A 12,445-nucleotide genomic window follows, 5' to 3' on the forward strand; every position below is an offset into this window, starting at 1 on the left:
AAATACTAAACAACGTGGTCTGCGTTCAAACTTGAAACAAGGTTATATACTTTATAATCAAGTGGTATTCTTCAAACAACTATCAACTACCCCAATCCCCAAGTCAGGCCGTGTCTAAACGGCTACTCAGGTATTATTCAATGTCTACAATAACATTTTGATCCATTCAATTTGGGTGAAAGAATTTTTGCAATATGTATGTTCAATACATTCAGAAATGTAACTATAATTGTCAATATATTGTATTCATACGATTGGTGTGAATTAATTAGTAAACTTCAGAGAGGAATTAATTTGTATTGAATATGGTGGTAGTATTAGACAAACGCTAAGCTGTTCGCCTCAAGCTTTTGTTGCCATTGTTATAATTTGTAGTAAATCTATCAGGACTGACCAAATTTGATAAACTTATTGAAAAAAAATCGATGTTAAATGTTGCATTTTTGAGATGTGGAACATTTGAATGCTCTCAGTTTAGTCTACTGACTTTCGTTTCCACCAGGGCCGGACTGGAAAAAACAAATCAACGAAACACATTATTTGATGCAAAAAACTAGAAATGAATTATCAAGTCACGCAATTGTAGTTAGTTGTTTATTTAAGTAGTAATAGATATGAAAACTACAATCACTTACTTTACCATTAAATTATGAAATTAATTAAGTTCTAAAATGCCCATTACTTCTTATAAATAAGTGATTCTGTATACCTAATGAATGATAAATTTGGAAATAAAATAAACAATAATTGATTGTTTACGATGATATTGGAAAAATTATTGTTCATGTTCCCTTTATCATCATTGTCATCTTTCTCCATAATAAATATGTTTCAACAATTCACAAGAAACGCTATTTGAATAATAATTTGCAGCTATTATTTTGTTACATGGAAAATTACAGTTGTAAAACTTGAATATACATTTTTCTAGCTAGTGGAGTTACAAAGTATAAAATAATATAGAGAGGCAACGCTCTCGAGAAAAAAAAGCATAAATCGGGCCACGCTCATAAGGCTGTCAACGCTGTCGAAAAATATTAAAACGAAGCATCTTCGTGCTTCAGACAGTTCTGTCTGTCTCATCGTAACATGTGTTCATCGAGTAGACGAGTGGTATCTCGGATGCAGTCAGGGTGATACGTAGTTCCAGTATTTCATTTTGTGGTCGGATAAAGCAACCTTCAATCTGAACGCTACGTTCAACCGGCATAACTGCGTGTACTGGAACGACCAAAATCCTCATCTCTTCATTGAAGAAGAATTAAACCTGCCTGAGGTCTTTGTTGGCAGATCTCCATGCGGAAGGTCTCGTGGGCCCATATTTTTTTAAGGGTCACGTGTCGGGCCAAAGTTATCTATCACGCTCGTGGATTTACATTGGCAAATGGACAAAGATCCAGCAATCGCGAACATCCGCAAGTTAAAGCTTAGCCGCACTACGCGTTATGGAGAATTACAGAATGGATGGACAGAATTCCTTGAGTGGCCTGCACGGTCATGTGATCTGAAATCCTGTGGTTTCTTTCTGTAGGGCTTTTCCAAGGCACTCCCTTTTGCAATAAGATCACGCACCCTTACCGTACTCCAAACTGCAATTAACGAAGAATTTTAAACTCTTCGTGGACAGCTTGACATGGTTAACTGGACCTACCTCTCCATTGAGAATAATTGCCACAAATACATTAATCAATATTGACATTAATTTGAACACTTATGGTAACCCTCCTTCGAATCTACCAATAAATTTATTTTGGCGCTGCATTTTTTCTTATAAGAATGAAAAAACTAACTAACTGCGTCTTAAAATTATGACTCATTGCGCAGTGTGAAACAATCTATCTTCTTCACCAGATCTTGTGCTATGAGATTTGAGTCATTTGAAGTTATGAAATGACAGCAACGCGCGTCTTGAAAAACATCACACAAGACGTTCGGTACTATTTGAAAAAATGGAAAGTTCGCATCCGTTTTAGGAATAGACGAGTATGTAATAAAAAAAAAGGCCACGCGTTGTATCCTTAAACCAGGATGAATGGTAATCGTAGATATGCATATTTCTGACTTATAAAATAATTTTTATTATCAACGCACTGATGAAGGCAATTGAGCAATTACTTTTTATTCTAGGTATATTGGTGATCATTCACTTCTGTAATGTGGACATATAATATCCTTTTTACTATATATTAGGTATTAGGATGTTAGTAGTAATAAACTGCAGTCGCCCATTTTAGTAGGTCTAGACAAATATTCTGTGCTTGTGGACCATCCCCATAGTCAGGCGCAAGATTTTAAACACTTGACCGCTGCAACTGACTAAACTAGTCCCATAAACGCATTCTAATGGATTTCAAAAATTATTGATCTTCATTAGGTTTATTTTTGGTGGCTCATGAAAATTTTCTTTCTCTATCTATTTAGATAACATCCTTTTCTGTATTAAATTATCTTCACGCCTATTTCCATAGTTCGCTTAAAATATATTCGAGATCATTTAATGGAATGATACATAAGTATGTCTTTTTTGTTTTTTTTACTCTCTATACCTGCTTCTTCTCGTATTCTAGTGTATGTTTAATTTCATTTTATTTATTTTATCTTCTCTTCCAAACTATCATTCATTTCTCGTAAAGTCATAGCTCACATTAACTTTTTTTTATATTATTTAGGTTTCCCGACTCCTGATTTAAGGCCGCTTGACAAGATGCAATATTTCTTGATCAAAACCATGCGCAGATGAAGTTCAGTTGATTGTTTCATGCAAGATCATGACATTGACAAGTTGCAATCTAGTTACTTTTGGCCTTTCGGCTGACTTTCGTAAAACTTTGCTTTGTTTTCATTGTTAAACTAGGTACCTACAAAATATTAGATAAAATTTAAGGTTAGGAATTTGTTTACTTTTACTGTTTACAGAGACTTGCATGCAATTTCTTGCACGTTATATTGCATTATGTCAAGCGGTCTTAATTTGACATTATGCAAGTCTCTTGCCATTTCATCATAATTATCACTAATCCAAATTTCATAAGCAAAAGTAAACAATTTCCTAACCTTAAATGTCATTTAATATTGTGTTATCGGTTTAAAATTTAAAAATGAAACTAACAAAACTCAGTAGGATTAGAAACAAGTAGTCAGTGCATCACTGGAAGTAATTATATCTACTGCTTCCTTACTTTTGGAATCTGATGGACAGAAAAGAACATGCGATGGTGGGCCAGGCCATAGCTAGATAGAACAAGGGGAAACATGAGTTTAGTTACAGAATTAGACTTGAAAACATACAAAAATTATTTGAGAATGGATGAAGAATCATTTGAAAAACTCCAGAAGAAAATAAAACATAAGTTAACTGAGATATCCTTGGAATGAAATAATTAAATGAAAATGGCACCGAACTGATAATGATGCAAGTGCGAGATCTTGCATGAAACAATCAGCTGAACTTCATCTGAGCATTCTTTTGATCAAGAAACATTGCCTCTTGCATTATAATTTATAATTTGCTCATTATGTATTCTGCTTTAATCTATCATTATATCCTCTGAAAGCTTTTTCATTATCAATCTAAGTTTTATTATTTTATTTTTCATCAATACATAATTGTAGACTTTCTTTATAGTAGAATTCACGTTCCTTAATAAAACTCTTTTCCTCTGATCTATTTAGGCAATATTCCTTATCAATAACTGCATGACTATCAGAATTATCACATCTTTTATCTCAGGACCAAAAGGTAGAGCACTTTACATAAAATGAATACATTATATAATTATTCGAAGCATGCAGTGGAAACGAAAGAAACTTCAAAGGCCTGTACCGACTATAGATAAAACGTGACGAATTGGCTGTGCTGTTAAATCGAACGAATCTGAATTCTTGTCGATTTTTAATAAAATAACCTTTGTTTACACCTCACACACTTCATTTCCCTTTTATCTGTTTCAAAATCCGTGACTCTCCTAGTTTCGCATAAACTTCATTGTCGTTTAGCAAATATACCTCTTTGCTAATAAGGAGTCTTCAAAAAATTAATCTTTTTTGTACGTGTTGGAGAACAATGTTTTATATGGAACTATTTACAGTATATTATATTTAAGTTGAAAGCAACTGCATAATTTTATTATTATAGCTAATTCAAATTCGAATTTCTATACAACCCAAATTACAAATATAGTCAAGTGAAATTCGAAATGAATATTCTATATAGTACATTATAGATGTATAATCATGCTTGTAGCAGCTTCAGAGTTCAACTTGAGGTACTTCCAACATGATCCCGTCATCTATGAAAAAGCAGCTGTAATAATTATTCAAAGAAACTGATAATTCCTTTAAATACTCAACCTCATCGAATACACCCCATATCTTTATAATAACGATAGCTGAACCACCAGTTTTCGCAATCATCTGAACTCAAAAACAGCAAGAATAAAATCAAAAAATACTTAATACATAGAATTTGATCACACCAAGAAAATGTAATGATAATTTATTTGAAATTAAATTGCTTTATTATTTGCCAACAAAAATGTTTGGAATTTTTTTATATTTTAAATAGAATTTAATTCACTAAATTGAATCAATGAACATTTTGGCGAGTAGCATTGAACTTTTGTTTTATTATTGTTAATTTCCTCACAAAAATATTCATTTTCCGTTTCGTTGTGAAGAAAATATCTCATTAGAACGCAATTCTGATCTAATTTAACTGTTTATTTAATTTCAAGGGTTTGTTGTTATTTCGAACGAACATTCAGGGTCCCGCAGGTAACGGGAGTATGACTGCAATTGAAAAAGAGTAATAAAACACATAATTATTTTTCTGTTTGAATCTATCCGATGGTTTGGAATCCAATAGTAGAGTTAACGTAGCTTGATTTTTGAATTACCCCGGGGATGTGATAGGATAATAATACAAATATTTGAGTTTTAATAATACAAGACCAAATTATGTTTTCATTTAGTTTCTTTTCTTGATGTAATATCTTGGAGAATGTTGTTGAGAAAATCTTTTGAAATTAGAAAAGATCTCATTCATTGGCAAGCAAACTGCAGTGTTGTAGTTCTTTATTCTAAAAAAACAAATATAAGAGGGTAAACACTATTACAATCGAGTAGTTCGAGTAGTCTCTCGTGTGGAGATGCCTGTTGATATTCATCTTGAACTTATATAGGTTGTAGTTCAGGAAAGACGCAGGTTTGCACTTCTACAAAGAAATGAATCTCCATAAATTAACGTTTACTAACTCGTTGTTAATGAACTTCGTCTACCTGTGGAGAAGGTTTTGCAAATACTACTCTAGGTGGGATTATGTCGACTAGCTCGGCAGAGCATCTACCGTGGTAGTATTGTATCAAACAGAGTGGTTAGTGATCTTTCTTCTATACACTAAGCTGTCCAAGTTTCTGGTCAACTCTGGATCGCCTATAAATCTAAATGCCCTCTTCTCTATTGAGTCGAGCATCTTCATGATATGCTTGCGAACCGAGCTCAAAATGTGCGAACAATATTCCAAATACAGACGAATCTAGGACTTGTAAAGAATTCCAATTATGAAGCTGCCTTGGCTAAATCGGCCACGAGACTTTGGCATTATACTCAATCAGATTCCTTGCACCCCACTTCAGAATATTTTCAAGGTCGATATTAGTGGTGGTTAGTTGGTGATCTGTTTTTGCCTACGGATTGGTGTGTTCGCCCAGTTCATTTGAGTGGTTGATTTTAACGACGACACCAGTGTGCTATCGTCGGCGAAGCTTTAGATCGGGTTTGCAGGTGAAAGAGAGTAGGTGACAAGATGCATCCCTGGGGAATACCAGCGTTGATCTCAAACATTTCTGAGGTCTGTCCATCGGTATTGACCTGGAGGGATCGGTATTTGAGAAAGTTACCAAGTCAGTCGATAAGTGAGGACAACAAGCAGTACGACTACTTTCTCCATGACCTTCGCAATGGCTGGAACTAAAGCAGTCGGACGGTAGTTATTGGGTACCGTTTTTTTCCTTTTTTTGGTATGAGTTGAGCCCGAGCAATTTTCAAATATACAGGGAAATGACCTTTTTTTATGTGATAGAGAAAATAGTTTGAATAAGGTACTTGTTGGTATAGCAACGCAATTCTTCAATACGATTGGTGCTATTTCATCTGGGCCAGCAGCTTTAATGATTCTCAAGCATTTGAGAAGTTTTACCATATCTGGTTGTCGTAATTTGACAACAGCTAAATATACGAAGGGTGATAAAGAAATACAACAAATGTCTTTTTCATCATTATCTACTTACACTGCATCTATTTCCACTAGTGTGTCTCAAACTCACATGTGTTGAGATAATCAATGATAAGTTTGAACTTGTTTTGACTTGTCAGGGTACTACTAGATATGGCGGAATCCTGTTTGCATTGTTTATCGTGAATGGAATTAAAAAACGTTTAAACGGCTTGAGAGATTGAAAAGTGGAAATAATACACTTTGGGCCTCAGAAACAACAGATATAACATGTACAGCAAGTGGATAAACTTATTTGCAACAAGCAATTACCATGCTACTTCTGATATTCTTCTTGAAAATAGCAAATGTGCTAATAAAGATTGACTCCTTTCCTTACATTGGAAAAACTGAGAAAAAGTGAATGGAAGCTATTCCAAAAAAGCCTTTTGGAAATGTTTACAGATTTATCGTTACAATGGGTGTATCAATAGCCAATGACACTGTGAAGAAATCTAAATATGATGCCGCCTTTTCAACTGTGTTTCTAATAAAATATATTTTCCATCACTTCTCGAACCATAAAAATTATTACTATTATGTCAAATGAAATATATACAATTATTTTTTGTCGGTAAACCACCTCAAATGACTTGCAAATTAGTTTTAAACCAGAACATTGTTCAAAGCTACTTTTAAAACACAAGAAAACAAACGAGAAGAAAAAAGGTCCTACTACAATTAATTTAAAACAACTGCAAATAACTTAAAATGTTTATAAACGACTTTCTACAACGAAACAATTTCAATTAATGAAATTCAACAAAAAAGTTGTTTGCTGTACAATTAAGCAGAAAAAAATTCTTAATAGCCGTTATAAATACGTTCCATTATTCATTTAAAATAAAAATTTGTTCATTTACTTATAATCTGAAAAGTTTAATATGTGAAAGGAAATTTTTGGTAAATAATGACAAAAGAAACAAACTTGCTTCTTACTAGTCTGAAGATGAGTTTTCCTAGAGGGTAGGGAAAGTTTTCCACTTATATGTTCTTCGAAAGAAATTCAACGTCCTTTGACTTTTCTTTGTTTGTGAACAAAAAATATTCCTAGGGCCAAATTTTTCAAATAGATTGCATGAGATTAAACTTCAATTCAATAATGAATCTAACCAAATGTAATTGTTTCGCTTGATGTCTCTCTTCGTTCTCATAATATCGGTAATAAAACCTTTTTGAAGGTAAGCAATGAAAATCATTTCACATACATCCTAAAAAACCGACCCCGCTACCTTCTTTGAGGCCGATTCTACCCATTTTAGCGAACTGTCGGTGGTGATAAACTCATCGCCAAAATTATCTGCTTTGGACTTTTCTTTGACTAGCTTATTATTCGAAAGTAACTTTGTATTTTTACATGCGCTTCAATTTGACATTAATTTGATTCAACTTTCAAGGAACACATATATCGAGGAATATGTTGTGTAAATAGGATTAAATTATGCTATGAAACGATTCGTTCAGGTTCATCCGTCCTTGTTTTTCGGTTCTGTGAGCTTTTTGCTATTTTTTTTTTACCTTGGGCAGAGAGCTGGCCTGACCCATGAACCCTCCTCGTTTTTCCGCGCTTGGGTCCAGCAAGAAAATAATAGAGCTACTCAATTCACCCGCGATCATGCAGGCGGAGTTAACTTTCCTGAGCGATACAATCTTCCGAAACAAATCTCGAATCTACAAGGCTGTCATCCGGCCTATATTAACATACACAGCGGAAACCAGACCAGACACATCGAACACAAAGAGAATATTAGAAACCACCGAAATGAAAATAGTAAACGTAAACGAATGGATATTGCAAAGAAAGAGGGAATGTAACGAACACATAGATCGAATGAAAGAAGAATGGTCAAAATAACTACAGACAAGTCGCCTTTAGGGCACCGAATCGTTGAAAGCCTCAGCAAGAGATGCAGTGACAACCTCTCTAATAATTAAACGGCAAAGGATACGAGGAAAACACGCATTTTGCTTACATTAAAGAAATAAGAAGAAAGAAGAATTAGAACTTAATCCGATTGATTGAATCTTTCGACACCATGCTTGATGAAGATGGGATCAGCAACCGCTTACTTTTATATCCGGTCACATCCATTTTTTTGCTAGGTGGATGGCCTTTCCAAAATCACGATTTGCCACGGATAAAAAGTAACTCCATAATTTCCATAAATCTTATATTCTAGTAAACTTAAGCATATTTCATAGCAGTCTGCCTTGATAGCAAACAAAAAACTAATGGATCATAATGGCCATTTTAGAGCCAAGAAACTGTAAGAACTTTGCGCAAAATGAGAAATTTCTATATTATTAATAAACAAAAATTTTGTCTATATTCGTAAACAGCGTTTAGCTGTTGATAGCTCCATGCACTTCTTATATGTTTTTAGGAATCTAGCTTGGAAGAATTTTGCAACGACTGTTATAGATGTTTCTTCTAATGCAGTCAACATGAATGCCTTTCACTAATATCTTCTCTTGGTTTCCTTTTGAATCCAATTGAAATAGCTTTCCTGCTCATTTTATTTTCGAATGATCCGTGATTGTGCGCATATTTTCTCTTGGAGATCAGGTTCTCCGTTCCATTTGAGTGAAGCCTTATAGCTTTCTTTGGTAATCATGTTTCTCCACTGTTCAAGGCCTTGTCTTTCCACAAACAAATTTCTCCAATGTTCACTTTCAATAAATGCCTTTTTTCATTATGACTGACGTCGCTCTAAGCTAGTAAAAGCAATTAGTGAAAGCCAGTTGAGAAGAAACTGTTTACATCAGATTTGAATTTGGAATGCAGATGAAGGGATTACCTTGGCAAACAATATACACCTGTCCACCATTGCTCTGATTCATTTTTTGTCTCGAGTCCGAAGTGATGAACCCATGATTCAATCATGCTCATGAGAAGCTGCAGAAATTTAGCTTTGTTGTTTTAAAATATCGATAAACACTTCCGATAGTGTCTATAGTGTGAGCAAACGCTGTACACATTTTGTACTCATACTTTTGAACTTCACCGTTTGGTCGATAACTGCGATGTTCGCATAATTTTACTGTTTAAAACTAGAACACCTAGAGTAAATGCCAGTCCATATTCACTATTTAAAAAATCCAAATACTAAACAACGTGGCTTCTTCAAACATTAAACGTATATTTCATAGATTATGTACTTTATAATAAAATAATATTTTCTAAGGACTTGTATTTATGGAACTAACCCGGTACTATGCTATTTAAAACTTCATGTAACTAAACTAAACAAGAAAAGATAAAATTGATTTAGATAATTAATAACTGATTATGAAGATTATTTTTTTTGTTCCTTTGTCTCAAACAGATAATGTAAAAAATTCATTTCTAGTTCACGGTTCACAATATGGAGTGCCATAATTCCAGTCTGGTTCTGATCTCCACTGTCTATTCGTTGTTTGATTTTTGAGGAATTTTTGAAAGAACGAAATTTTAGTAGTTAGACATGTTATCATAAGACAAAGAAGTACGCAAAACATGTGTGTTTTGAAAACGATACACCTAAAAATTGTCATCAATTCAATTATTATTTGTTTCGGAATTTTAGGTAGTAAATCAAAATTATGTAACACATGGACTATTTAATCAATAATGTACTGGATGGATACCTTAGAACGGCTGTCGGTCTTATCGCAGGAAAAGATTTTATTGCAACCCCGAAAAACACGTGGAAATTATTTTCAGAAGTTTAGGTCTACCACTAGAGGTCGTATTTGAAAATATAAAATTGAAATAGCAACATTTTTTGAAATTTACCTAATTAAATGAAACTTTATTTACAATAATAAGATTCTCAAAGAAATTCTGTGCATTTTTCAGTACGCAAGATTTAATCTATCTCTTCAAATAAGAGGTGGGGGAAATTAGGAACCTTATTATGAAATAATGCCTATCTGATTTTTGTAAACTTGATGTTTTTTGGAAAAACTTTTGTCCAGCAATAGAAATTAGAAATTTAATCAGCAACTAGAGGGCATTGTTTGTCTTTTAGAAATAGGATACAGGATATCCTGTAAATTTTTAAATGTGTAGCGAAGGATTCTAGACGGACAATGAATTGCCACGTCTTTTAGAAGACATACCTTTAGCCATAAATGTTTTTACAGCATAATGGTTGCACGACACATTATTCGTCACTTTTTATATCAAATGTACCCTGGTAGGAGGATAGAACTTGAAGTTTATTTATTTGACCACTCAGATCTCCAAGCCTAACTTGGTAAGATTCTTATTTGTGAGGCCGAATTGAAGATCTCGTTTACACCAATAGACCCACTATAACAGATTATATTATTGTATAAATACGGCCGGCAATACGAAGTATTTCAATGGCAGAAATTGAAAATGCTGTTTACCGATGGGCGACATGTTGAGCACCTAGGGTGCCACTAATTACTATTTATCAATATTAGTTATCAAAGCTGTAATTGTTAGATTTGTTACATGGTATACATTTAAATAACCCCATCTAGCTCTAATAATAGATTATTGTAATCAGTTTTAATTATTGCAGATAGAACATTCTATCTAGAATAAATTTTCAAGTTCTGTGTGGGCAAACTATACTATCAGACGATTGAAGAGAAATTTGTTAAGATATCTCAGGGCACACAAAATATATCGACATGCAGTTTGCGCTATTTGAATGTTAATTTAGTACACTGTTAGAATGTTTTATACTTCTATTTAAATTTGATAAGAAAAATCACAATATCTAAAATATATAACGCCCTCTAGCATTGCTAATTAAATTGCTCAGAATTCATATATTATTTATTTACTTTTCAAATAAAAAATGCGCAGAATAAGTTGAGGAATTATATTAGGGTACATTTCAAAAAATTTTGCTTTTACAATTTTATATTTTCAAATACGCCCTCTAGTGGTGGACCTGATATTCTGAAAACAATTTCCACGTGTTTCTCGAGGTCAATTTTATTATATCCCCCCCCCCTGAAACTGTAATATAATCCGTTCCTGAGATATGGCAAACAGCCGTTTTTAATTGCCTATCTGATACGTGTGAGCATTAACATGATATACGCAATGTCTGATTCAATTCGTTGATCAGGAAAATTTTTATTGATCAAAAGAATATCCACGAATTATGTTGAGTGGTACATTGCGTATAGCGTTTTAACAAGAACTTAATTCTAGTAGATTGAGTCTTTACCACAAAAACCTCTATAACAAGCTCTTATTTAATTTATTGAGCCTTCAATTCCGAACATCAAATTAACGTTTATTTCAAGTTGATTAAAAATTGAAAATTAATTATAAAATTAAGAATTATCTCCTTTTATCGATTTATAAAACACACAAGTTTTTGTCAATTATTTTTGGCAGAAAAACTTCACTACACCAGTCATATTTCCGCAATATTCAAAGATTCTTTTGCAAGATTTTTTCGTGAAAGATGATTTTTAAATGAACTTTTAATTCTTTTCTATAGTTGGGCTTGGATAAAGACGAGGTAGTCTATGATAGTTTGATGCTTTTAACCAGATAGAAGTCTATGTAATTTTTAATGTTGATTATATACATAAAATAATGGTTCACACTTTCAAATTTATGCATTAATGATAATTATTTTTATAATAATAATAATAATAAATATAGTAAATGATAGTAATTATATATCAATAATAATATGTATAATGATAAATAAACTTCTTATATCACTAAATAAGTCCCAAATACTGAAAACAAAGTTGATAACTCTCAAAAACCTACTCTGGATTTAGATTTATTCGGAATCAATTTTTAGTAAGTAGATAGTTGATAAATTAACTCATAAAAATAAGTTTCTTCCCTCCCTTAAAATCATCGTCATGATGCAAATTAGTCATTTTCAGTACTAATAAATTCAAGGTACAACGTACTTCCTCCAACTTTATAAAGATTTTACTGAATGAATAATGAATCAATTACTAGCTCCTGATATTTTATAATAAATATCATATCAAAATTTAAGAATACCAATAATGATGACTAAATTAAAATTAGTAATGTGAGAGCCAAAATTAAAAAAGATTTACGTCGAAGTCATTATAACTAGATGGGAAACGTAGGACAACAGCTAGCAGTTGATTCTAAGAAGTTTTGGTCCTATCTGGAAACCAATAAGAAAATTACCAACCGACTTACATATTCT

General features: G+C 32.9%; 1 protein-coding gene across 1 annotated transcript in view; it reads left to right on the top strand.

Annotated features, from left to right (window-relative positions):
• LOC130451640 (potassium voltage-gated channel subfamily H member 6) overlaps positions 1–12,445 on the top strand; it is a 280,003-nt gene that overhangs the window by 212,451 nt on the left and 55,107 nt on the right. Inside the window, exon 12 of the mRNA XM_056791206.1 lies at positions 11,744–11,764. Coding sequence (XP_056647184.1) covers positions 11,744–11,764 — 21 coding nt within the window. The remainder of the gene's footprint in view (positions 1–11,743; positions 11,765–12,445) is intronic.

The sequence above is a fragment of the Diorhabda sublineata genome, chromosome 1 (assembly GCF_026230105.1).
Source record: "Diorhabda sublineata isolate icDioSubl1.1 chromosome 1, icDioSubl1.1, whole genome shotgun sequence".
Lineage (NCBI taxonomy): Eukaryota > Metazoa > Arthropoda > Insecta > Coleoptera > Chrysomelidae > Diorhabda > Diorhabda sublineata.